The sequence below is a fragment of the Macaca mulatta genome, chromosome 15, assembly GCF_049350105.2.
Source record: "Macaca mulatta isolate MMU2019108-1 chromosome 15, T2T-MMU8v2.0, whole genome shotgun sequence".
NCBI classification, from domain to species: Eukaryota; Metazoa; Chordata; class Mammalia; order Primates; family Cercopithecidae; genus Macaca; species Macaca mulatta.
Genome location: NC_133420.1, coordinates 5,972,672 through 5,997,251, shown reverse-complemented (window position 1 = coordinate 5,997,251; position 24,580 = coordinate 5,972,672). Strand labels below are relative to the sequence as shown.

At 63.6% G+C, this 24,580-nt stretch overlaps 1 protein-coding gene across 1 annotated transcript in view; it reads right to left on the bottom strand.

Annotated features, from left to right (window-relative positions):
- NOTCH1 (notch receptor 1) overlaps window positions 1-24,580 on the bottom strand; it is a 53,258-nt gene that overhangs the window by 8,613 nt on the left and 20,065 nt on the right. The window contains exons 3-27 of the mRNA XM_015116353.3: window positions 21,068-21,330; window positions 20,213-20,551; window positions 16,669-16,791; window positions 15,794-16,027; window positions 15,347-15,502; window positions 14,962-15,147; window positions 14,494-14,607; window positions 13,105-13,218; window positions 12,591-12,824; window positions 12,398-12,508; window positions 11,617-11,809; window positions 10,484-10,629; window positions 10,114-10,227; window positions 8,431-8,550; window positions 7,930-8,082; window positions 7,017-7,245; window positions 6,096-6,297; window positions 5,457-5,610; window positions 5,180-5,364; window positions 4,529-4,661; window positions 3,941-4,198; window positions 3,752-3,864; window positions 2,542-3,113; window positions 1,925-2,356; window positions 107-255 (exon numbers count right to left, since the gene is read on the bottom strand). Of these exons, the coding sequence (XP_014971839.2) occupies window positions 107-255; window positions 1,925-2,356; window positions 2,542-3,113; window positions 3,752-3,864; window positions 3,941-4,198; window positions 4,529-4,661; window positions 5,180-5,364; window positions 5,457-5,610; window positions 6,096-6,297; window positions 7,017-7,245; window positions 7,930-8,082; window positions 8,431-8,550; window positions 10,114-10,227; window positions 10,484-10,629; window positions 11,617-11,809; window positions 12,398-12,508; window positions 12,591-12,824; window positions 13,105-13,218; window positions 14,494-14,607; window positions 14,962-15,147; window positions 15,347-15,502; window positions 15,794-16,027; window positions 16,669-16,791; window positions 20,213-20,551; window positions 21,068-21,330 (5,027 nt within the window). The remainder of the gene's footprint in view (window positions 1-106; window positions 256-1,924; window positions 2,357-2,541; window positions 3,114-3,751; window positions 3,865-3,940; window positions 4,199-4,528; window positions 4,662-5,179; window positions 5,365-5,456; window positions 5,611-6,095; window positions 6,298-7,016; window positions 7,246-7,929; window positions 8,083-8,430; window positions 8,551-10,113; window positions 10,228-10,483; window positions 10,630-11,616; window positions 11,810-12,397; window positions 12,509-12,590; window positions 12,825-13,104; window positions 13,219-14,493; window positions 14,608-14,961; window positions 15,148-15,346; window positions 15,503-15,793; window positions 16,028-16,668; window positions 16,792-20,212; window positions 20,552-21,067; window positions 21,331-24,580) is intronic.

Here is a 24,580-nt window from a genome sequence, read left to right as displayed (position 1 = left end):
GCACAACCAACCAGCGTGTCTGGGGCACAAGGGGATGGCATCCCCTGGAGGTAGAGCCCGTTCCCGGCGATGCTGGGCTGGGGAACAGAGAAGGAGCCACACTCACTCTGCACGGCCTCGATCTTGTAGGGGATGTTGAGGCTGCCCAGCGAGGCGAGCGCCCCCAGGAAGGCGGCCACGTCGGTGGCGCTCTGGAAGCACTGCGAGGAGGCCTGCACACACTGCCGGTTGTCAATCTCCAGGTAGACGATGGAGCTGGGGGGATAACCAGACAGGGGCTGGGGCCCGAGGCTTCCTCCTCCCCCACCCACCAGCCGGGGACGCTGCCCCAGGGATACCGCAGCCCATGACGCCACAGTCAGGACGTGGCGAGGCAGCCTGGGGCGGCGGGAAGCCAGGTCTGATCTGACAGCAGCTGCCCTACAGGGGACTGGTGCCCTGCAGCCCCTAGACTCTGGCCAGTACTGATCACGGCTCATCCCAGATAACTGCCAATGCGCTCTCCCTGGCCTGTCCTGCCACCCTCTCTGGCTCCTGCTGGTGCCACAAACACGTTTCCTCATATCGGGACAGAGAACGTGCCAGGAGCCCAGTTCTGCCCTAGGAGTCATCCCCAGGTCCCGTGGGAAGCGCAGGTGTGCGGTGGGGGTGGGCGCAGTTGTGCGGTGGGGGTGGGCTGTGTGGTGATGCTGGCTGGGGGTGAGCTCTGCTCCCTGCTGGGACTCCTGCTCCCCAGGGCTGGGTTCCCATGATCAGGATCCCAACCAGCCTGTGAGATGATGCTTCTGACTTCCGGGGCTGTTCCAAGCCAGCAGAACTGACGGGCAAACCCACCACGGTCAGGTACACCAAGGGCACAACCAATCTGGCTCCTGGGTCCAGCTGCCCCAGATCGAGTAGGCATGGGCAGGAGCCTCGTGGGGTGCCCCCTGTACTCAGGCTGCCCCTGCCTGTGTTCTCCCACCATGGACCACCCCTCCCCCCACCAGCTCCTCCTCCATCTGCAAGGCCCAGCAATGCCCCCTCCCAAGACCTCCACCTGCCTCCTCTCCAGCCTAAGCCAGGCAGATGCCATGACCAAATGGCATTCTCGTCTGGGGGTGGGTCTGTTCAGCCCTGTGGGAGCGCCTGGAGAGCTGAGTTTTTTGTTTTTTATTTCTTTTAATACATTTTTTTTTTTTTTGAGACGGAGTCTTGCTCTGTCGCCCAGGCTTGGAGTGCAGTGGTGCCATCTTGGCTCACTGCAAGCTCCGCCTCCCGGGTTCCCGCCATTCTCCTGCCTCAGCCTCCCGAGTAGCTGGGACTACAGTTGTCTGCCCCCATGTCCAGCTAATTTTTTTTATTTTTAGTAGAGACGGGGTTTCACTGTGTTAGCCAAGATGGTCTTGATCTCCTGACCTCATGATCCGCCCACCTTGGCCTCCCAAAGTGCTAGGATTACAGGCGTGAGCCACCGCGCCCGGCCAATACATTTAAAAAAAAAAAAAACAGAGACAAGGTCTCCCTATGTTGCCCAGGCTGGTCTCCAACTCTTAGGCTCAAGGGCTCCTCCTGCCTCAGCATCCCAAAGTGCTGGGATTACAGGCGTGACCCTCCTCAGCTGGCAGAGGGCTGAGTTTTAATCAGGGCCGTACCCAGTGCCTAGGGCACAGCTCAATCTCAAAATCACCTACTGGGCACAGGAGCGCCGCCTGCCCAGGGGAAGGGTGTGGCTCTGGGGTCAGGGCCCTGAGCTGGAATGCTGCCTCTGCTCCTTGCCTGTGCAGGCCCTGAGGTCCCAGGTCCTCTCGGAACCTCCGTCTCTTTTACCCTAAAGTGGGGAGAGTACTGCTTGCCGCGGCGCCGGCTGTGAGGGGCAGGGAGGCCGTGGGGAAGGGCCCAGGAGAGGTGCCGAGATTGAGCGCGGGCGCCGGGTCTCACTCACCCGCGGACGTCCATGGGGTCCAGCTCCCTCCGCCGCCGCCCACCGCCACCGCCACCAGGGAGCAGCGAGGCCTTCACCTGGCCCAGCAAGGCCTCGGGGGCGGCCCAGCCCTCGGCGGCACGCTTGATGGGGTGCTTGCGCAGCTCCTCCTCGCGGCCGTAGTACGGGAAGATCATCTGCTGGCCGTGCGCGTCGCGCTTGAAGACCACGTTGGTGTGCAGCACCCGGCTGAGCTCCCGCAGGAAGTGGAAGGAGCTGTTGCGCAGCTGCTCCGGGGGCATCAGCACCACCACCACCAGCGTGCCCGCCGCCAGCCTCTCCGGCACATGCTCCGCGCAGTCCAGCCCGTCCCACTCGCACTCCGCGCTGTTGCAGCCCTGGTCGCAGTGCCCGTCGCTGAAGTGGTCCTTGCAGTACTGGTCGTACAGGGGGCTGTGGGGAGTGGGACACGCTCAGGCCACCTTCCTCGCGGGCCTCGCACCCGCTGGCCGGCCGCGGGGGACGTCCCTGCACCCCCTGAGCAGAGTCTTAGGAACTGCGTGCTGGCCTCTGGGCCCTAATCCAGGCCACATCCAAGTTCAGGTCCTCCCTCAGCCCCATGCGCCCCGCAGCCTTACTTGCACTGGCCTTCGGCGCGCTGGCAATCGAAGCCGTCGAAGAGGCAGCCGGCCGAGTTGCACTGGCTGTCACAGTGGCCGTCGCTGAAGTACTTCCAGCACTGCAGAGACTGCGTGCAGTTCTTCCAGGGGTCATTGAAGTTGAGGGAGCAGTCGCCGCCGTCCCAGCCGCACGCGTGGTTGTTGCACTGCAGGCTGCAGACCTTGTTGCCCGCGTCCTCCTGGCACTCGGGCAGCTCGCAGGCCTCCTCGATCTGCGGCGGGGGGATGTCGCGCCCGGCCCCGCCCCCGAAGCTGTAGTCCAGGATGTGGCACAAGAGCCCGTTGAATTTGGCGGGGCACAGGCAACGGTAGAAGGGGCTCTCCGACGTGGGCTCACAGGTCCCCTGGTTGTAGCAGGGGTTGCCGCCCAGGCAGGGGCTGCTGGCCGGGAACTGGCACTCAGGGCCCGTGAAGGGGCCCAGGCACAGGCAGGTGGGGCTGCGCGGGCCAGAGATGCACGTGCCACCGTTGAGGCAGCGCAGGCTGCCGCAGGTGCGAGCGTCATTCTCACACGTGGCGCCCTCGAAGCCCTGCCCGGGAGGGAAGGCAAGACAGTGTCAGGGTGGGCCGTCCCCCACCGCCCGCCACCTCGCGCCCAGCCCCCGGCCAGCAGTTCCACCGCTCTCCCCTAACCTGGGAGGCAGCCTACAGCCTTGTCCCCAGCAGCAAAACCCTTTACAAACATTCTATCGACAGAGAAAAATTAGGGGGTGCCAGGGGGTCGGGAGATGGAGGAAGGGGTACACTGGTGGAGCGCTGAGGACTTTAGGGCAGGGACTCTCTGCCATAATCCTGCGAGGGTGGGCAGGCGTGTCATACCTCAGCCCAAACCTACAACCACAAAGCCAAGGGCAAGCCCCAGCTACAGGAAGGGCTGGTGTTGGTAACAATGTATCAGTGAAATCTGGAGTGAAATAGCAAGCTGCTAATCAGGAGAACTGCGTGCAGGGGAGAGCCACCCCAGGGCATCTACTTTCCACTCCATTTTTCTATAAATCTAAAATGTCTCTAAAATCATTTATTGAAACTAAAAAAAAATGATGTCAGGGTGATTAGGAAGATGAAGGCTGTGAGGATCGCTGCCCAGTCTGTGCCCCAAGGCCCTCAGGTGGACCTTCCCAGGTGTCTCCCCTGGAGGGCCCCCACCTCCCTGCACCCCTGCACCTACCGCAGGGCACTTGCAGATGAACCCACGGGCGGTGTTGGAGGCCACGGCACAGGTGCCCCCATTCTTACAGGGCTTGCCCTTACAGCCGTTGATGACTGACTCGCAGCGGCGCCCTGGGGGTGAGAGCAGGGCAGTGAGAGGCTCACCCTGCTGCCCTGCAAGCCCCACCCGCCCGGGCACGGCACCCACCAGTGTGACCGGCACGGCACTCGCAGTGGAAGTCGTTGACGCGCTGCACGCAGTTCTGGGTGCCGCGGGCGTCGCAGGGATTGGAGAGGCACTCGTTGACATCCCCCTCGCAGCGCTCACCTACGAAGCCCGGCGGGCAGGTACAGCTGTAGCCGCCCACCTGGTCCACGCAGGTGCCGTTGTTGAAGCACTTGGGGCTCCGGGACACGGGGTCAACAGGGGGGTTGCAGTCGTCCACGTTGATCTCACAGTGCACACCTGTGGGGCCAGGTGCCATCAGCGGCCCGAACTCACTGCTGTGCCAGCCCTGCCGTGCCGCGTGTCCATCCCAGACAACAAGCGCTCAGGTCTGGGGCTGCACGGACGCTCGGGTGAGCCAGGTGCAGAGGGTGCCGTGGAGACGCCCTTCCCGCTGGGCCCCCCACTCTGGGCCCTTTCCCCAGGCAGCTCTGCGTTGGCCTTGGCCTCACGTGGGAAACTGGGAGTTTCTGGCTGGTTCCTGGATGCCTCGGGCCGATCACGGGGTGCCTGCCCTACCCCTGCCCTGGCCATGGATGCCCGATAAGCACTCCGTGCGGTGGCCCTTACCCTGTGTGCCCCGTGGGCAGGAGCACTTGTAGGTGTTGGGGAGGTCAAGGCAGGTGCCCCCGTTCTGGCAGGGGTGGGACAGGCACTCATCAATCTCCTCAGAGCAGTTCACCCCGTGGTAGCCGGCCACGCACTGTGCAGGCAACAGAACAAGGGGCCCTGCGGCTCAGTTGGTGCCAGGATGCAGCGTTCCCCCACCCCACCATGAGGGCTGACAGGGCCACGTGAGCTGCCCTCAGGTCCAGCGAAGCCACAGGCCCCTCGCTCCTGTCAGACCTGGAGGGAGACCCAGCCCAACAGACCCTGGCGGGGCCTCGGTGACCGGAGTCACTGCCTGTTGGGGGTGGGTGGACTCCGTCCCGTAGGATAGAGGTGAGGGTCTCAGGGTAGGTGTTGGCCAAGCCCAGACACAATCTAGAGGAAGGGAAAACCCCATCCCACTTCTCAGCAATATTCACCCTCCTTCGGGCTCTCCACAGGCCGCCTCTTCCAGGTGGTCTACCCTGATTACCCCAGCCCTCCCGTAATGAGACTGAATGGTGCATGGGCCTATCAGGTTCAGTTTTCTCCACTGTGCCAGCTCCCAGTCAGGGCCCAGTGTGTGGCAACACTCGTGTCGGCCACAACCCTCACCCTAGGATGGGCCCCCACCTTGCAGGAGTAGCCGCCCAGGTAGTCTGTGCAGGTGGCCCCGTTCTGGCAGGGGCTGGGTGAGCACTCGTCCACCAGGTCCTCACAGTAGCTGCCCGTGTAGCCTGCCTGGCAACGGCAGTGGTGCGTGTTGCCCGCATCCACGCAGAGCCCTCCATGCTGGCACAGCCGGGCAACATCAACGCCTGTGGGGGTTGGGGTGGGGGACAGGTGAGGCCCAGGCCCACGGAGGACCTTGGCGGGCTGGGACCCGAGCCGGGTGGGCACAGCGGGTTACCTTGTCGCTGCGCAGCCACCTCACAGGACACGCTGGGCACATCACAGTAAAGGCCGGTCCAGCCACTGGGGCACTCGCAGCGGTACTGGGTGTGGGTCTGCCAGCATTTGCCACCATTCTTGCAGGGCGAGGAGTCACACCAGTGCACGAGGTTCTAGGGACAGGCTGGGGTCAGCCGTGTGCCCACCCCCCTGGCCATTTCCCCAGTAGCTCAGAACGCACATCCACCAAGGGGCCTACTCCAACCTGGGCCTCAACCCATTCTACAGAAGTGGAAACTGCCGTCCCTGGACTCCCCACCGCCCCCACATGGAAAACAGCCTGGGCTGGGTCTCCCTCAGGGCCCTCAGCAGGTCCAGACCACCCTCGGCCTTTGCTAGAAGGAACGTCTTTCCTCAATCCCCCCAATTCCTGAGCTCCTGCCCTGGCTCCAGAAACCCAGACTGAAATGAAGATGCCTGCTGCTCCCGCATCAGATTCCTTCACTGGCTGCTCAGATCCCCGAAGCCCTCTGCCCAGGAGTGTAGGGGTGACCCTGAGCCGACACGGTGGGACCTGGGGGTAACCATTCCCGCCCCCTGCAGGCAGGCACCCACCCAGAGCCCCTCCCTCGGGCACCTCTGTGGCTGGCGCACTCACCTGGCAGTTGGGGCCGGTGTAGCCCTGGGGGCAGGTGCACCTGTAGGAGCCGCAGCCGTCCTGACAGGTGCCGCCATGCAGGCAGGGCTGTGAGTCACACTCGTTGACATCGTGCTGGCAGTAGCTGCCCGTGAAGCCAGGTGGACACAGGCAGGTGAACGAGTTGATTCCGTCCACGCAGGTGCCACCATTGAAGCAGGAGCTGCAGGGGGGTGGACAGGCAGGGGCTGAGAGGAGGACATTGCTGGTCCCCGCTCCAGCAGACACTACCTCGCCAGCACCTCCCCTTCCGCTCAGCCCTAAGGGGCCTGATGGCCAGAACAGGCCCAGGGCAGCCTGGCTGATCCTGGGAAGCCAGCGAGAGCCCGGGGCCCGGCTCTCACGCCATGTCACACCTCCATTTCCTGCCTTCTTTATAAGTCAGGTCGAGAGTGGCTTTACCAAACGCACAGGCATAGGGTGGTTAAAGTAAGAATGAGGGAGAAACCAGAACCTGCCCTGGTAATACGGGAGGTAATTAACGTCAGAAATCAGGGATGAGACTGACGTTTACCACGAGCTTCCTGGCAACCACGGCAAAAAGGAAACAAGAGTGACAGAGTTCTCGTTGTCTAATAGAAGGAGGCGCACCAGTTCTTCAGGACGGACTACTGGCGTTCCTGGTGCGGGACACAGGAGGAGGTCACAGTGGCCCTCTCAGGAGGGACACGTTGGTACAATGAACAATGTCTGGACTCAATGCAGCCAGCACTAAGTGCCCAGCAGGCCTAGGTGGACGCCTGCGTGGTGTGCCCGGCTGCAACCAGTGCTAAGTGCCCAGCAGGCCTGGGCAGACGCTTGCGTGGTGTGTCAGGCTGCCAGCTACTGCGTGTGGCCCACACTGCCCGTTTCCCCCCATGGCCTCACTCGAGCCCCGCGCACCTCTCTGTGCAGTCGGGCGTGTTGTTCTCACAGTGGATCCCGCTGAAGCCCGCGGGACAGGTGCACGTGTAGCTGTCCACGCAGTCCGTGCAGTTGGCCCCGTTGCGGCAGGGGTCACTGGCACACTCGTTGATGTCCTCCTCACAGAAAGTGCCCTGGAAGCCGGGCAGGCAGTCGCAGAAGGCCGTGTTGATGCCGTCTGTGCAGGAGCCGCCGTTGTGACACGGGTCTGGGAGGGGACGGAAGGGTGTGTGAGGGGCAGACACAAACCCACACTTGTGGGAGGGGGCTGGGAAGGCTGCGGACAGCCCAGCCTTTCATTGCCAGGGCTGCAGCGAGCCGCCCTGGGACAAAGGTGTCCAGTGGGGAGCCCCAGCACCCACAGGCTGCATCACATCCATCTCCTGTGCTTGGGGTCTCTCTCTCCCCACCTGCTCCTGTCCTCAAGTCCCAGGGCAGGGGACAGCTTTGCAGGTTTCACAGACCAAGCAGGGGAGGAGTGACAGTTCTTGCCTCTGCCTGCCAGGTGATGCCAGCAAGACCCCCGGCTTCTGCCAACCTCAACCTCTATGAAGCAGGGCCGGGGAGACCTGAGCGCGCTGGCCTGCAGTGGGGCCTGACGAGCCCGGCGGGAGTGCAGGCCGGGCCCAAGCCATCCTCAGCTCAGCAAAGAGCCGCGGGAGGGCCTATCATGACTCTCCCGCAAAGTGCAGGGAGGGGCAAGCCGGCCCTGGGGCCCTCCTGAACCACCCTGGCCATCCCTCAGCACATCCCTCACACCCGACCCAACCCTCCCAGCCACACTCCGGCCTCGCCTGGGCGCTTATGGCCAGCACCATGCGCACCAACCCTGCCCAGGGAAACTGAGGCCTGAGAGCTTCCGGGAGGCGGCCAGAGCCGCGGGGCCACTCACTGGGCCGGCAGTCGTCGATGTCAGTCTCGCAGTTGCGCCCGCTGTAGCCGGCCTGGCAGTGGCAGCGGTAGCCGCCGTGGGTGTTTTGGCAGGACGCGCCGTGCCGGCACGGGCTCACAACACACTCATTGATGTCGACCTCACAGGTCTGCCCTGCGGGGCAGGAGGAGGCCAGTTGGTCACCAGCAGCCCCTGGCCCTCCAGGCCCTTCCCAGGCTGGCCCACCCACCTATAGTGCCTCTCCCGACCCCCAGGAGTGGGCTTCCGTGGCCCCAGGACCATCCTGTCTCCCCTAATTTTGGCCTAAGAAGGTCACAGGAACTGGAGTTGGGAAGGGTGCTCCCAGGTCAATTCCTGATTCCAGAGCTTCTCTGACCAGGGCCTCCTCAGCACCCACCGGCTCCTCTCCAAAGGCTCATCTAGCCTGCCTGGGAGCTGCCTGTGTCCCGAAGACGTCCTGACCTCCCGTCCCAGCCCCCGCTGGCCCTGGGCCAGCCTCACCTTGCCAGCCCGTGGGGCAGACGCAGGAGAAGCTCTCATAGTCCTCGGATTCCCTGCACTCCCCACCGTTTCTGCAGGGGCTGGGGGCACACGGGGCCAGCACCACCTCACACGTGGCGCCTGCGGGAAGGAGACACACGTGACCCCAGGGGCCTCACCCGGAGGGATCTCCCGAATGAAGGCCGCTCGGCCACCACCTGCTGGTCTTTCTGCCATCAGAGCGCCGTCTGCTGGTCCCGCCGGGAGGCAAATGTGCACGGAGACCCCTGAGTGCTCCTGGCTATGTCAGGACCCTGACCCAGGGGTGGAGTGGAGCACAGATTGGAGGACGCTGAAGACAAGCTGCACAAATGTGCTCAGAAGCCACCCCTCATTCCCGGTTGGCAGCGGGGCACAGCCTAGGCCTCACCCCGCCAGGAGTGCCCAGGAACAAGGACTGCACCAGCGGAGGCGGCCTCAGCCGGGTGGGCTCCACGACACTCCAAGCACCTGGGCCCACCCCTGACGCCAGCCCCCTCATCTCCGAGTGATGACGAAAGGTCCTGGCCTGAGACCGAGGCCTGAAACTAATCCTGGGACTTCGTGTCACAAGCAGCAAACGCCCATCACGGGAGGCCAATGAACAAGGGCTGCGATGGAGAGGACAGGCCCAGGCCCTCAGCACATCCTGTGTGTCGGGGGCATCAGGCACAGCCTGGGGACCTCTAGGACCATGCAGGGTGTCTGGCAAAGGCTGTGTGGGAACCACGTGCACAGCCGAGGGCCTTTTCTGCACAACCCCATGGCTGAGCTTCCTGTTTATAACCGTGGGGACTGCGTTATCTTCCCTGTCCCCCATTATCTCCCTGGCCTGCTGGGGCGACTTTCCAGGGCCTCTCTTCCTATTGGTTTCCACGGTGACCTGGGCAGGCAGGAACTGCGCCAGAGTTTCCGACAATTGTGCAAAAGGAAGCAGGAAGCGGGCAGATAGGAAGCGGGTCAGCACCGCCGCTCCTACCACCGGCCCGATCGACGTGTCCAAAAGGGACAGGGGCGCCCGGCGGCGGAGGGAGGGTCCTCACTGACTGACACGGGAGAGAAAACCCAGGTCCTTAACTTTGGTCAAAGAAAACAGCGTTTTGGCCACAGGCTGCTGGATGTCATGGGAACCACAGGCGTGGAACCTCCAGCCTGGCCGCCTGGCCAGGCAGGCCCACCCTGACCAGGCCCCGAGGCAGCACCCTCCGCCTGCTCCTGGGGAGCACCAGGACCCCGGTGCTTGTGGACTCTTCTTTGTCTTTTCTAGAGGAGATCATTTCCTGCGATCCCCTTGGCTGGGTTCATGGCAGGGGCTGGACAGTTGGGGGAACTTACCCCTCCCTGCTCAGCCGAAACAGAGGCTTCCTTGTTCCCCTCACACAAAGAGGGCCCGCCGTCAAAGGAATCCCTCAGGCCCGGCTGGTGGGGGTGGGGAAGCCCGGCCCCCAGAGGCCCCCAGCAGGGTGGGCGCTGGGAGCACAGAGCCCAAGGGCCCAGGTCCAGCCCCAAGAAAGCCACCACTTTACCCGCCAGTCACGGCTTCCCAGGCTGCCCCCACACCTGGCCCCACCCTCTCCAGCACAGGCCCCGCCCTCTCCAGCATAGGCCCTGCCCCCTTCAGCACAGACCCCGCCCTCTCCAGCACAGGCCCCACCCACCCCTCACCTGTGTAGGGCAGCAGGCAGTTGCACTTGTACCCCGCAACGTCGTCAATACACGTGCCCTGGTTCAGACACGGGTTGGATGCACACTCGTTGATGTTGGTCTGGCAGTTGGGACCTGGTGGGAAGGGGACAGCACTCAACATGTCCAGCACCCCCAGGCACCTTGGGAGGGCCCCACAACAGCAGCCCTGGGCCTGCTCCCCACCCCAGGCCCCTCCTCATCTCCGAGAGCCAGAGGCCTGGAGCTAAGGCTTTGCCACAGGAGGGAGACACCATGCATGGTGCTGGCTGGACCTGGGTCCCATCCTGTGTCTCCAGCTCCCCAGACTCGAGGGCAGCCCTCTGCACTGAGAAATGCACAGCCCACTCACCACTGAAGCCCTCCCGGCAGGTGCACACATAGCCACTGGTCATGTCTTTGCAGGTGCCACCGTTGACACAAGGGTTGGATTCACACTCATTATTGTTGATGTCACAGTTGGTCCCGCTCCACCCAGGGTCACAGTCGCACTTGTACCTGCAAGGGGGACCACACTGCAGTCAAGGGAGGCCCGAGCAGCACGGCCAGGGCCTGGACACTCCTGGGTCTGCAGTGCCCCATGGGCTGGCCGAGGTGCCCATCTACTCAGACTCGCAGAGTCCTTTAGTGGGGGCAGGTTGGGCACAGTGGCTCACACCTGTAATCCCAGCACTTTGGGAGGCAGAGGTGGGTGAGTCACTTGAGGCCAGGAGTTCGAGACCAGCCTGGCCAACGTGGCGAAACTCCCCCACCCTGTCTATACTAAGAATACAAAAATTAACCAGGTGTGGTGGCGCACGCCCATAATCTCAGCTACTCAGGAGGCCGAGGCAGGGGAATCACTTGAACCTGGAGGGTGGAGGCTGCAGTGAGCTGAGATCATGCCACTGGACTCCAGCCTGGACAACAGAGTGAGGCTCTGTCTCAAAATAAAGAAAGAATGTGAGGGCTACAGTGCTTCCCATAACCAAGACTGCGACAGGGTTTGGTTCGTTAGCAAGGGGATCATGCCAAGCGTAGGGCAGTGGGGTGCTGTGAAAAGACCCCCGCCACTTGCCCGCTGTGTGGCCCTGAACAAAGCAAGTGCCTCCTCTGTGCCAAATGAGGGCAATGAGGTCCCTGCTGATTTAAATGGTCCCATCCAGGCAGAGTGCTGCCAGGCCCATCATGGACATCAGAAACACTCGCTGCTGCGACCATGCAAACGTGTTTCAGGGGTCACTGTGGACCCGTGTCCGGAGCCCACCATGCAGCCCACAAGGACGCGTGGCACAGAGCTGCTGGGTGCAGGGCTGCCAGGTGTGGACTGCAGACCGACTGAGGACCCAGAGGCACATGCGTCCCCGAGGGGAGCTCCCTGCCACCCGGCCCCATCCGAGGTCCATTTCTGGCCCATCTCAAGCTCTGTGCAGGTGCCACCCTCCTGGCAGCAGAGCTCCCAGGGTTTAGGACTGATGTGTCCCCACGATCGGCCCCGCCGCATACCCGTTGAGGCTGTCCCGGCAGGCCCCGTGAACACAGGGGTTGCTGTTGCACTCATTGACCTCAGACAGGCAGGTGGGGTCGTGGTAGCCCTCGGGACAGCGGCAGGTGAAGCCATTGATGCCGTCCTGGCAGGTGCCCCCGTTGTGGCAGGGGTTGCCCGCACACTCATCGATGTTGATGTTGCACATGCTCCCTGCAGGCAGGGGTGGGTCAGACTCAAAGGCCCAGAGCCCGGGGGTCCCACCCACATCAACCTCGGTTTCCCTGTCTGTTGAGCCAGGGCGATCACCCTTCTGGACGCATCCTTCCAGATGTCAGAAACTGTCTTAGGTCACAGTGTGCCACGTGCCAGCCTCCCCGGGCACCAGTGCCCACTCAAGTCATCCTCCCAGGGGGCCCAGCGGCAGGGGCTGCTATGGCCCTGACTGATGGGAATCTGAGGCCCACAGAGGCAGAGGGACCTGCTCAAAGGTGCTGGTGAGTCACAGAGGAAGAAGGAACTCAAGCCTGGCCTCAGGGCTGGCCGCTCCCTCTTGGCCTGCTGGGCCACCATGCCAACACGGCCTGGGACAGCTCTGACCAGAGACAAGGGGTAGGGGGTGGAGGGCGCCCACCATGCTGCTGGCTGTAGCCCTGGCCCTGCTGCAGTCTCTGCTGCAGACTAGTCTGCCCAGGTGGGCAGCCTCAAAGCCCCCACCCAACCCCTCAGCAACCCCGGGGCAGTGGCTGACCTTGACCTGTGAGCGCAGTCCAGTCAGCCCCCATGTGCAGGGCCACTCACCTGTGTAGCCCGGCTCACAGGCACACTCGTAGCCGTCAATCTTGTCCAGACAGGTGCCCGAGTCGCAGGGGCTGCTGGCACAGTCGTCCAGGTTGATCTCGCAGTTGGGTCCTGAAGGGGTGGCACGTGGCGGTCAGTTCCTGGACCCACCCTACCCACTGGCTACCCGCCTGCCACACGCCTGGCCGGCCACCTGTGGTCCCCTTCAGACAGAAGCAGAGGTAGGCGTTGTCGCGGTCCTGGCAGGTGCCCCCGTGGCGGCAGGGCTGGCTGGAGCACTCGTTGATGTTGGTCTCGCAGTGGTGGCCCGTGTAACCCGGGCGGCAGAGGCAGGTGAAGGTGGCGACGCCGTCCTTGCAGGAGCCGTAGTGGCAGGGGTCGGGGTCGCACTCATCAATGTCCACCTCGCAGTGCATCCCCGTGTACCCTGGACCACGGGAGGGGCGGGCACGGGAAGAATCAGGACTGGCTGCTCCCAGGACACCTATGACCAGACCTGGGGTCGCCTGTACCCACCTGAGGAGGGCTCCGGGCATGTCTTTTGTGGAGGGGCGTTCCCACCCACCCAGGATTGGGGCTGAGCTGTGCTCTTGGTCTCTGGACCAGGTGGCCCAGACCAAGATGTCTAAGACCTTGTCACCTTCACTGCCCTGAGTGCCTTCTCCCCTGTACCCTGTCCCTTCCCGCTGGTGGGCGCCAGCCCGCACCTTCTGTGCACACGCAGGTGTAAGTGTTGGGTCCGTCCAGGCACTTGGCACCATTCTTGCAGGGGGTGCTGGCACACTCATCCACGTCATACTGGCAGAGGTGCCCAGTGAAGCCTGGGGCCGGGGAGGAGAGGGAGTCATGTGCAACAGCATTATGGGTCTTCAGGGGACCCCGGCCAGACCCCAGCAGTGAGCTCCCAGCTGGGTTCCCCGGGGCACACTCAGCCTGGGCTCAGCCAACCCCAGGCTCTCCCTGCCTCCCGCCGCCCACTCCCCGGATCAAAGCCCCTCCGCCAGCACCGCACGCCCTCGCTCCCACAGAAGGGGCCTTTTTCCCAAACCGACTGGGTTGCTATGGCTACAGTGGAGCCGGGCGGAGAATGGGGCTCCCCTCGCTCCGGTGTCTGGGACGGCTAATCTGTCTCGGGAGCCTGGGCTTGGACCGGCAACACCTCCCTGGGTTCTGCGCCCGGCCCCCGGCTCTGGGACAGATGGAAACACCTTTCACCCAGGCCCCTATGAGTTCCTCCAAGTCCGCCCCGGGCGGCCATCATCTCCACCGCAGGCCAACCTGCCCCACAGGGTTCTCTGCGTACCCTGGCCTTGCGGCTGGCGTGCCACTGGGCAGGGGACATGGCAAGACGGGGCAGGCTGGCCTCCCTCCCAGCCTCGAGCCCTCAGAAAGCCAGGCTGGAGCCTCCTCCCTGTCTGGGCACCACGGCTCCTGGTACACCCTTTTCTCCAGGCAGGAGCGGCTGCACCCAGATCAAGGAGGATCTCCTGGCCCTGGGCTCCACCGTGACCCCCGGGCAAGCTCCCACTCCCCACTGGGCCCTGCCCTTCAGGGAAGTCTGAAAACACCCCCATCCACTCATGAGGCAAAACACTCTGTCCCGGGAACCTGAACACAACCCACAGCCAGGTACCCCTCAGGAGGCCAGGGTGCAGACGGCCCAGAGACAGGGGACACAACCCTCGGCCAGGCACCCCTCAGGAGGCTGGGGTGCAGACGACCCCTCAGGAGGCCGGGGTGCAGACAACCCCTCAGGAGGCCGGGGTAAAGACGGCCCAGGGGCAGGGGACACAACCCTCGGCCAGGCACCCCTCAGGAGGCTGGGGTGCAGACGACCCCTCAGGAGGCCGGGGTGCAGACGACCCCTCAGGAGGCCGGGGTGCAGACGGCCCAGGGACAGGGGACACAACCCTCGGCCAGGCACCCCTCAGGAAGCCGGGGTGCAGATGACCCCTCAGGAGGCCAGGGTGCAGACGGCCCAGGGGCAGGGGACACAACCCTCAGCCAGGCACCCCTCAGGAGGCTGGGGTGCAGACAACCCCTCAGGAGGCCGGGGTGCAGACGGCCCAGGGGCAGGGGGTGGGGGCGGCCCTCACCCGTGGGGCACTCGCACTGGAACTCATTGATCTTGTCCAGGCAGCGGCCATTGTGCAGGCAGGGGCTGCTGGCGCACTCATCCGTGTTGACCTCGCAGTGCACACCCTCGTAGCCTGTGGGGTGGGGGAACAGTGAGGGGGGCACGCGCAGCCGCAGTGCCCCGGGCACAGCTGGGGACTTGGGATGGACACAACCCCTGCCTTGAGCCCAGTATCCCAGCCACCAAGGACCTTCTGTGCACCTACCCCCCTGCAGCCCCCAGCCCGGCACCCTCATCTACCTAGCACTGCCGCATGCTCTGCTGGCCCTGTGGCCTGGCCTCAGTTTCCCCACGCCCTGTGCAGGCTGTGGGCCCAGAAGGCACAGAGGCTGGGGAAGGGGAAGCGGCCCACAGATGCCCCCGGGGCTGCCCCTCCAAGGCTGCCCAGCCTCGACTCAGTTTCCCGCCCTGGCCCCGGCGGGCGCACCAGGCATGCAGATGCACTGGAACTCCCCGATCTGGTCCAGGCAGGTGGCGTCGTTCTGGCACGGGTTCGAGACACACTCGTTGACGTCGATCTCGCAGCGGGGGCCCGTGTAGCCCTGCAGGCACTGGCACTCGAAGGAGCCCAGCGTGTTGATGCACTTGCCCGCGTGCTCGCAGGGGTTGGCACCTGGCAAGGGCACACGGGTGAGAGGCTTCTCCAGGCACTCTGGCCCCTGCAACACCTCGCCGCACATCCCCCACGTCGGACTGGCAGGGTCCCATACCCCATCCAACTGAGCACCCCCTGAAGCCAGAAATGACTTCCCACCGGCTCTGGGGCCAGGCTGCTACCCCCATCCGGACGCACCCCCTGTGCCAGCACCTACCCAGCGAGCACTCGTCCACGTCCTGGCTGCAGGCCGGGCCCGTGTACCCCGAGGGGCAGGTGCAGATGGCCTTGCCGTTGACAGGGTTGGTGTCGCAGTTGGAGCCCTCGTTGCAGGGGTTACTGATACACGCATCGTTGAGGTGACACAGCAGACCTGCGCAGGCAGCGGCGGTCAGCAGGCACGGCCCCTGGGCCAGCCATGGCGCACCACCCACGACTGGGGTCCATCCCCACTGGCACCCCAGGAGGAGCTGCCCGCCATGACCCCATCGAGGGTCCCGTGACACTCAGGGAGACTCATGGCCACCACCGGCCTCCCTGACCAGAAAGGCCCTTTCAGGTTATCCTGGGCACAGGAGGGCCATAGTCCCTGGGTGAGGTCACACAGGTCAGGCCTGGCCCATGTGAGCCCCCACCGCGCCCACCTGGGCCTCAGGGCACTCACCTGTGCGGCCGTGGGGACACTCGCAGTAGAAGGAGGCCACGCGGTCATGGCAGGTGGCGCCGTGGAAGCAGGCGGCGCTGGCGCAGTCATCGATGTTCTCGCTGCAGTCCTCACCGGTCCAGCCGTTGACACACACGCAGTTGTAGCCACCGTGGGTGTTGTGGCAGGTCCCGCCGTTCTGGCAGGCATTTGGCATCAGCTGGCACTCGTCCACGTCCTCGGTACAGTACTGACCTGCAGGGAACATGAGCTGTCGACCCCGGGCAGCTGCCACTCCCTGAGTTCCTTGTCGCTTAAGATGCAGTGCTGCAATGCCACCCCCTCCAGGAAGCCTTCCTGGGCTGACTCCTCCACCCACCGCCAGCCTCAATCACTCCTTCCTCTGCACGCCCAGCACCATGGGGGAGTCTTGCCTCCTCTTTGTGCTCTGTGGACATGGCTGCGTCGGGGTGGACATGGCTGCATCAGGGTGCCCCTGCGCCTATCACCCCACCAGAGGGTAATTCCCGAGCGCAGAGCCTGTCTGTTCATCTGGGCATCACTGTGACTGGCCCAGGAAGCGTGGCCTGAGTGGGGTGCTGAAGGCCCTCAATGCCAGGACACCCCACTGGGCACAGGGGCTGCCTGGGGCCAGGTTGCAAACGGCCCACACAGACCAACCAGGGCCCTGTCTATGCTGACCCCCGAGGTGAGGGGCGTCAGACCCTGGCCACAGGGAGTGGGGCCCCCCATCATGTTTCCTTCTCGGCCAACCCCAGCCTGCCTGGCCTGGGACAGGGTCTTGGCTGCTCCGCACTCTGCCCGTGAGTGCAGTTCAGTAAGTGAGTAGTAGCCCCGCCCCGGCTGCCCCGCCCTGCGGCCACCGGTGTACGCACCTGTCCACTCTGGCGGGCAGCGGCAGTTGTAGGTGTTCACGCCGTCCACACAGGCGCCCCCATTCTTGCAGTTGTTTCCTGGACAGTCGTCGATATTTTCCTCGCAGTTCTGGCCGGTGAAGCCTGCCACAAGAGGTGCTGGGTCAGCCTCTTCCCTGAGGTCCAAGCCGGTTCCTGCCTGGACCCCCAACACGCTGCTCTGGACACAATTGCCTGGCCTCCACGGCCCTGCCCTGGGGCCTCTGGGATCTGTGCCTGTCCCCTGCCTCACTCCAGTGCCCAGAGGGACACATCCTGCTCTAAAGAATCATTTTGGACAGGGCTGGCTAAACAGGGACTCAGGAACACAGGGTTCCAGATTCTGTCATAAAAACCCTTGTGTCTCTTGGAGTTTCCGGCAGCTCCCACACCTGGGTGCCGCCTGCATGCTCAGAGCTCCCTACAATGTCTCAGTAGGGGGGCCATGTACCCCATCTTTGGGGGCTGACACTGGGGCCTGGGCTCTGAGCAGCAGGGGACATGGGGCCGGGAGGCTGCTGGTTGGGGCAGGCTGGGCCCCGGCAGCCCCGGGGACGCTGCAGAGACTCAGATGGCCCATCCTTCCTGGGCAGAGCTCTGGCGCCCACCTCCTCCTCCACCTTCTCCACAAGCTGCCGGGGCCCCCTCCCCCGAGGCGTGGCCCCACCCAGGCCTCCAGGGCAGCCAGTTAGCTATTAATCCACTCAACTCCCGCTGGTTCAATCATCAACCCAGAAAGGCGCGTTCGGCAACAGCCAAACCTGCAGCCGGTTACTAATTGCTGCCCTCCCGAGATGCCTTTGAACCCCCCTTGCCCTTGGAGCTCCCACCTGCTCGGCCCCTCCCTCTGAGACATTGCGCCACCGCCACCACCCTGCCCGTCCCCGTCCGTCCACCGGACCGGAGCAAAGGCAGGCAGCCAGAGACAACCAAAATCCAAAATGCAAAACGGCTTGGGGAGCACCCGAAATCAGAGCCCAGCCCCGGCGCGGTGGCTCCCGCCTGGAATCCCAGCACTTTGGGAGGCTGAAGCGGCCCGACAGCTTGCACCCAGGCGTTCAAGACCAGCCGGGACAACATGGCGAAACCCTGTCTCTATAAAAAAAATACAAGAAGTAGCAAAGCATGGTGGCGCGCGCCTGTGGTCCCAGCTACTTGAGGGGCTGAGGCAGGAGGATCGTTTTAGCCTGGGAGGTCAAGGCTGCAGTGAGCTGAGGCTGCGTCACTATATTCCAGCCTGAGTGACACAGACCCTGTCTCAAAAAAAAAAAAAATCAGAGCCTGGAGCCTGAGTCCCGGTCCCCACTCATGTGTGGGACCCTGCACCCCGGCTCTTAGGTAGGTGGGGCCCCTGGCTGGGCCTGCGACCCCGGGGCTGTCCTGCACAGTGCTGGCTGAGGAACACAGGTGGGAAAGAGGGCGGGGAAGCCAGTGAGAGCTCCGTGGACCCCAGCTGGCCCCTCTGCAACGCAGCCTCAGCCAGTGACCCTAAGAGGAGACAGTGCTGACATGCCAGGCAGGCTGTGCGACTCCAAATCCCAGCCAGCTCCCCGGCCTGCAAAGCTCAGGGCTGCCCGCATCTCTGTTCCCCGTGACTCCACACACAGCTGTCTCCTGGGCTCCCTGACCACCAGAGGCGGCTGAGGGCCCCTCAGGGGGCCTGGGTGCAGGGGCCACCTGGGAGAGCGTGAAGCTGGGGTCTGGCAGGCCTGAGTCATTTGCGGAGGCCCCCGGATGGTTATCTCATCCTGAAACGGCCAGACCCCACAGCAGGCAGTGAGCACAGCCCTCACCGAAGGGGTGGCCCAGCCCCCAGCCTGTGAGATCTGCCCACTCTCAAGTAAGTAAACCCCGCCAGCCCCTCCCCTTCCCTCCCTGCCCACTCCCCAGGGCCCTGAGCTGCCCCTGCACAGGCAGTGGCTCTGAGCAGGCCCAGCACCCTGCTGCTGGGCCTCACCAGGAGGTTCTCACCCACCCTGCCCAAGGTGGGAGGGTGTCAGCTCTGCACACAGGTGGCCTTGGACAAGGCTGCACACACCCCACCTGCCCTAGCCTGAACCACAGCCCCCCGAGAGCTCGGCCCCTCAACCCATGTGACTGCAGCTAGGGTCCCATGGCTGCTAGGAAGGCATCTGAGCCCCCATCAGCAGAAGGACTCTGCGCCCCACCCTGCAGAGATCCAAGCTGGCCAGGGAGTGCCTGTCCCCACCCCACGCTCGCCCAGTGACTTGCAGGAAACGCACACGTCTGGCGTCTGCACGAAGTTGGCTGGGCTCAGCTGACTGGGCAGCCAGGGAGCTTCCCCTTTGCAGAGGCCAGGCCAGCCTGGGGCTTCCAAGGGGGTGGAGCAGCCCTTGGGTCACCCGTGGGTCAGCCAGGACCCTGTGCACCCCCCGGCCCCACCCCTGCCTGAAGGCCCTCTCCCCATTCCCACCTAACAGCCATTCTGTGCAGCTGAGACTGGAGGTTTCCTTTTTTCTTTTCTTTTTTTTTTTTTTTTTTTTGAGACGGAGTCTCGCTCTGTCACCCAGGCTGGAGTGCGGTGGCTGGACCTCTGCTCACTGCAAGCTCCGCCTCCTGGGTTTACACCATTCTCCTGCCTCAGCCTCCCGAGTAGCTGGGACTACAGGCACTCGCCACCTCGCCCGGCTAGTTTTTTGTATTTTTTTTTTTAGTAGAGACGGGGTTTCACCGTGTTAGCCAGGATGGTCTCGATCTCCTAACCTCGTGATCCGCCCGTCTCGGCCTCCCAAAGTGCTGGGATTACAGGCTTGAGCCACCGCGCCCGGCCTAATTTTTTTTTTCTTTTGTATTTTTAGTAGAGACGGGGTTTCACTGTGTTAGCCAGGATGGTCTGCATCTCCTGACCTCGTGATCCGCCTGCCTCGGCCTCCCAAAGTGCTGGGATTACAGGTGTGAGCCACCGCGCCTGGCCAAGACTGGAGGTTTTCAAACTTTTCAAACTCTTCCTTATTTCTAGAGCTGCTGCAAAATTTACTCAAACAAGAACTACAGCACAGAGGCTCCTACATACAACACAGGGATCGGGGAGCCGCTGGAGGCACGGGCAGGGGGTTGTGCCTACCTGTCACCCCCACCCACAGGAGACCAGCAGGACAGCAGGAAGGGCCACGGTTCAGGGAAGTGATAGTGCAACCCGCAGCTCCCACACCCTCTCCAGCCCCAGCCCCACTGCAGGGGAAACCCCAGGGGTTGCGCAAGTCAGGGTGCCTGCACTGGGGGGAGGCAGGGCGTCCTACAGCTCGAATGTGAGCTCCAAGGAACTCAAAAGACACAGGCTGGCACCCAGACCCTGTGCAAGTGTCTTCCCAGCGCACACCCCGCTCCAGACGCGCCACCCCTGCCACACCACCACTTGCAGTCTGGGGAACTCGCCACCCTGCCTTCCCAACTCCCCGCCATGGGCCCTCCCAGGGCTCCCCCTACACCAGGTGCCCCCGTCCCCGCCCCTCGGGCCTGGCAGCCGGGGAGGGGCTTGTGCACCCCAGCCGGCGGGTAGCACTACCTGGCAGGCAGGCGCACTCGTGGGTGACGTCACCCGTGGGGCGGCAGGTGCCCCCGTTCTGGCAGGGCGAGGGGCTGCAGGGCACGTAGGGCCGCTCGCAGTTGGGCCCGGTGTGGGTGGCGCGGCAGACGCAGCGGTAGGAGCCGACCTCGTTGTGGCAGGTGCCTCCATGGCGGCAGAGCCCCGGGTTCTGGCCGCACTCGTTGACATCCTGCCGGCAGGTGGGGCCGTGGAAGCTGGGTGGGCAGTGGCAGATGTAGGAGGCCTCGAAGGGCAGGCACTGGCCACCGTTGGCACAGGGGTTGGAGGCGCAGGGGTCAGCCTGCTGGCATGATTTCCCTGGGGACAAGGGGACAAGAGGGTTGTGCTGGCCTCACTGCTCCCCGAGGCCAGGCCTTCCCTCCCTTCAGGCCCCCTGGAAGTGCCAGCCTAGGTGCTATCACATTTGATCCTCAGGACCTGCTGTGAGACCGGTCACCTTTGGTAGATGAAGGACCACAGGTCCCAAGAGGCCTGAGCCCGGGCCGTCTCCTCCCAGAGCTGACACCTCCAGACACCCTTCACCCTAACAGGTGAGGGTCAGTGCATGGCAGGAGGAAGGGGGCAGGGGCAGCCTGGACACAGAGGCTCCCCTTGTCTCGCAGAAGCAGGGACAGCAAGGGTTGGGCCAGAGCAAGCAGCTGAAAACAAGGTGACTCCGGGGCTAGGAGCGGGGCGGGGACCCTGGGTCAGGGGCTCCCAATTACTTCCAGGTCACAGACCCGGGCCTGGATCCCGCCAAGTACCTCGAGTTGCATGGGCAGCTGGTGGCGGGCCTGGGTCTGCCCACCCCTCGGGCTGTGGGTCCTCCCTCACCTGACCAGCCGGGCGGGCAGCGGCACTTGTACTCCGTGAGCGTGAGCAGGTCGCAGGTGCCCCCATTACGGCAGGGGTTGGTGAGGCAAGCGTTGTCCAGGGGCGTGAGGCAGAGGGGCCCAGAGAAGCCCAGGGGACAGCTGCAGGCGTAGTCTGCCATGCCTCCGCGGTCCACCACGTGGCATGTCCCGGCGTTCTTGCAGGGGGTGCTGAGGCACGGGTTGGGGTCCTGGCATCGCGGGCCCACGAAGGCCCCGCCACAGCTGTTGGCAGATGTGCCAGGGCAGTTAGTTCCCACCTGCTTCCCCAGCGCCCCCACCAGTCAGCACCGGGCACCTGTCATGGGCACAGCTGCCTCCCCCCACACCCCGGGCACGGGCGAGATGGCTGCTTAGCAGGGCTCCCTTAGGGCTGACGAAATGCTCTGGAACTAGACAGATGCCGTGATTGCACAACTTTGGGAATGTACTGAATGTCACTAAATGAGGCTGAGGCAGGAGAATCGCTTGAATCCGGGAGGCAGAGGTTGTAGCCAGCCGAAATCACGCCACTGCACTCCAGCCTGGGCGACAGAGCAAGACTCAAAAAAAAAAAAAAAAAGAGAGAGAGAGAAAGAAAAACGACTGCTAACTGGGAGAACAAGCTAGATACTAGGATATTCCAGCAGGACCCAGCTTGGACTCCACAGCCCAGGCAGGGGTCTGGGTCTACACCCGCAGAGAGCCATGGAGAGAAGCCATGCACATCAGCTCCGCAGGGCCTCCGGGTCTGCAGGCCTATCTGCTTTTCTTTCCGGCTTTGCTACAGCGAACAGGCATTGCTTGGGCAGTAACGAAGGTCGTGGTTTTTCCAACCTTCAGGTGTCAACATGATGGCAGCTGTGGAAAGCGTGGATCACCTTCCCGTGCCCCTTCCTATGTGGAAGCCTCTTTTTTTTTTTTTTTTTTGAGACGGAATCTCGCTCTGTTGCCCAGGCTGGAGTGCAGTGGTGTGATCTCGGCTCACTGCAACCTCTGCCTCCCAGGTTCAAGCGATTCTCCTGCCTCAGCCTCCTGAATAGCTGGGACTACAGGCACCCAACACCACGCCCAGCTAATTTTTTTTTTTTTTTTTTTTTTTTGAGACGGAGTCTCGCTCTGTCGCCCAGGCTGGAGTGCAGTGGCCGGATCTCAGCTCACTGCAAGCTCCGCCCCCCGGGTTCCCGCCATTCTCCTGCCTCAGCCTCCCGAGTAGCTGGGACTCCAGGCGCCCGCCACCTCGCTCGGCTAGTTTTTTGTATTTTTTAGTAGAGATGGGGTTTCACCACGTTAGCCAGGATGGTCTCGATCTCCTGACCTCGTGATCCGCCCGTCTTGGCCTCCCGAAGTGCTGGGATTACAGGCTTGAGCCACCGCGCCCGGCCACACCCAGTTAATTTTTGTATTTTTAGTAGAGACGGGGTTTCTCCATGTTGGTCAGGATGCTCTTGATGTCTTGACCTTATGATCCGCCCGCCTCGGCCTCCCAAAGTGCTGCGATTACAGGCGTGAGCCACCGCACCCGGCCAAGAAGGCTTTCTGATGGGACACCTAACGCTGAGACCACACTGGGGATGCAGGTCGGCCCATTCCCTGCCCATGCTCAGCCCCTGGACACGTTTCTCTTTCCACATCGAGTCTTCATAACACACATCCAGGCACATCGGCCGGGAGCAGAAGCATCCACATTACAGCCAGGGAAACCAAGGTGCCAGGAGGACGCCCCTCTGCCAGGTCTCTGCAGCCCCATCAGGGTGGGCGAAAGGCCGCTCCTCACCCTGGACACACAGTCCAGGCTCAGACAGAACAAGGGGAGCCAGGGGAGCGGTCCTGCATCTCCGCCCAGGCCTGGTCTCACCTGTTCCCTGTGGTGACGGGCGCAGAGCCTGCCCCCCCAGCCACCTGCTGTGGTCATAAATCTCTGGCCCCAGTCACCTCCTGGCCTTACGCTTCGGGGGAAGGTCTGGGACCCGCCAGGCGCCGCTCTTCCCAGTAGTGAAGCCTCTGAAGCAGAACATGCCACCAGCCCCCAGCAGCCCCAGCGGCCTGGGAAGGCAGCGGCCCCACAGCTCAGGCCCTGGGTAGGCGTGGCCTCCTCTAGATGGGATGTACAGGGGGAACCGCCCTGCCTTCCAGAGCCTACCTGGGTGGGAGGCTGCAGCGGCCACCTGCCCCAGGACCGGCCCTGAAGCTGCCAGCTTCGCACGGGACCCCCACCGGCCCCCCAAGTCCTCGCTTCCTCTCCCGCTTATTCCCACCCCAGTGTCTCCAATCAAACCTGTGATATGTGTGACAGTGGCCTGGGGGGGGCCTTACCCTGAGGGGCTTGTGGAGGCTGGGGGCGCGGTTCCTGTGCGTTTCTCAGCAGCCAGCCACGCCCCTGTCCCAAAGGCCCAGGAGACATCTGTCTTCCCTGAAGGCTTTTACCCGTGGCCACGGCTTGGGTAGACAGAACGCAAAAGGGCCACTCTGGCCGACCATCTGTTGCCAGAAGCCAAAAGTCCCAAACCAACTGGCTTAAAGAAAACACATGTCACCCCCTCCAAAGGGGCTCTGGGGAGTTCACTCGGCCCTTGCTACGGCTCCCACCAGCCCAGTGAGTGACGGGCACAGCCCTGGAATGAAGCTCCCCCTCCCCCATCCTGTGTGGCCGGTCACTCCGGGGCTGCAGCGACAGACCTGCCTCTCCGGGCACCTGTGGGGAGGGCAGGCGTGGTTCCCACTGCACTCAGATCCAGTTACAGGCTGGCTGGTCCCCGAGGCAGAGCTGCCGCTGGGAACCCGTGGAGCCCACAGGCTGGGCTGGGCTGTGGCCTCAGGAGGGGCCCTCCCTCCACATAAATGCTCCATTGTCAGGCAGGAGTTGGCCACGGCTCCCGCTTGGAGAAAAGGCCCTTTTTTCTTTCCCAGCCGCTGACGAAGTCGGCAGGGGGTGGGTGCAGGACACAGGGCGCTGGGCCATCAAAGCAGGGGCTGGAGCTTCCTCAGCCTGGCCCATGCAAGCCGGTCCCCTGCCTCCCGGGCCCTCAAGGCTCCAAGGAGCGGGAAAAGCTCACCTGCTGGGCAAGACGGGGAGAGGGGCAGGGGAGGCCCACCCCACAGCTTTAGGGGACTCCACATGAGCTGCCCAGGGGGGACCCCAGGGGGACACAGTGGTGGTCCAAGCCCCTAGAGCAGTCTCCCGCCAAGTGTCCTGAGGTCACCGGACATAGGTTGTCCCCAGATGGACCACGACGCTCTGCCCGGACACCAGGCCCCACTCCCCACCCAACGTGGAGGACTGTGGGAGAATCTGCCCAACCAAACGCATCCCAGTTAACGAGGCTGTATCACGCCGGGCCAGCAAGAGGAAAACACGCCCCATAAATCAGGCGTCGGTGCTCGGACAAAGGGCAGCTGGGAGCAGGTGTCGGACGTGGCGGCAGCTGCTCCCAGCGGGTGGGGCAGGAGCCCCAGCCGGAGGCCTGAGGAGGCTCCCGTGGGGGAATGCAGGCTG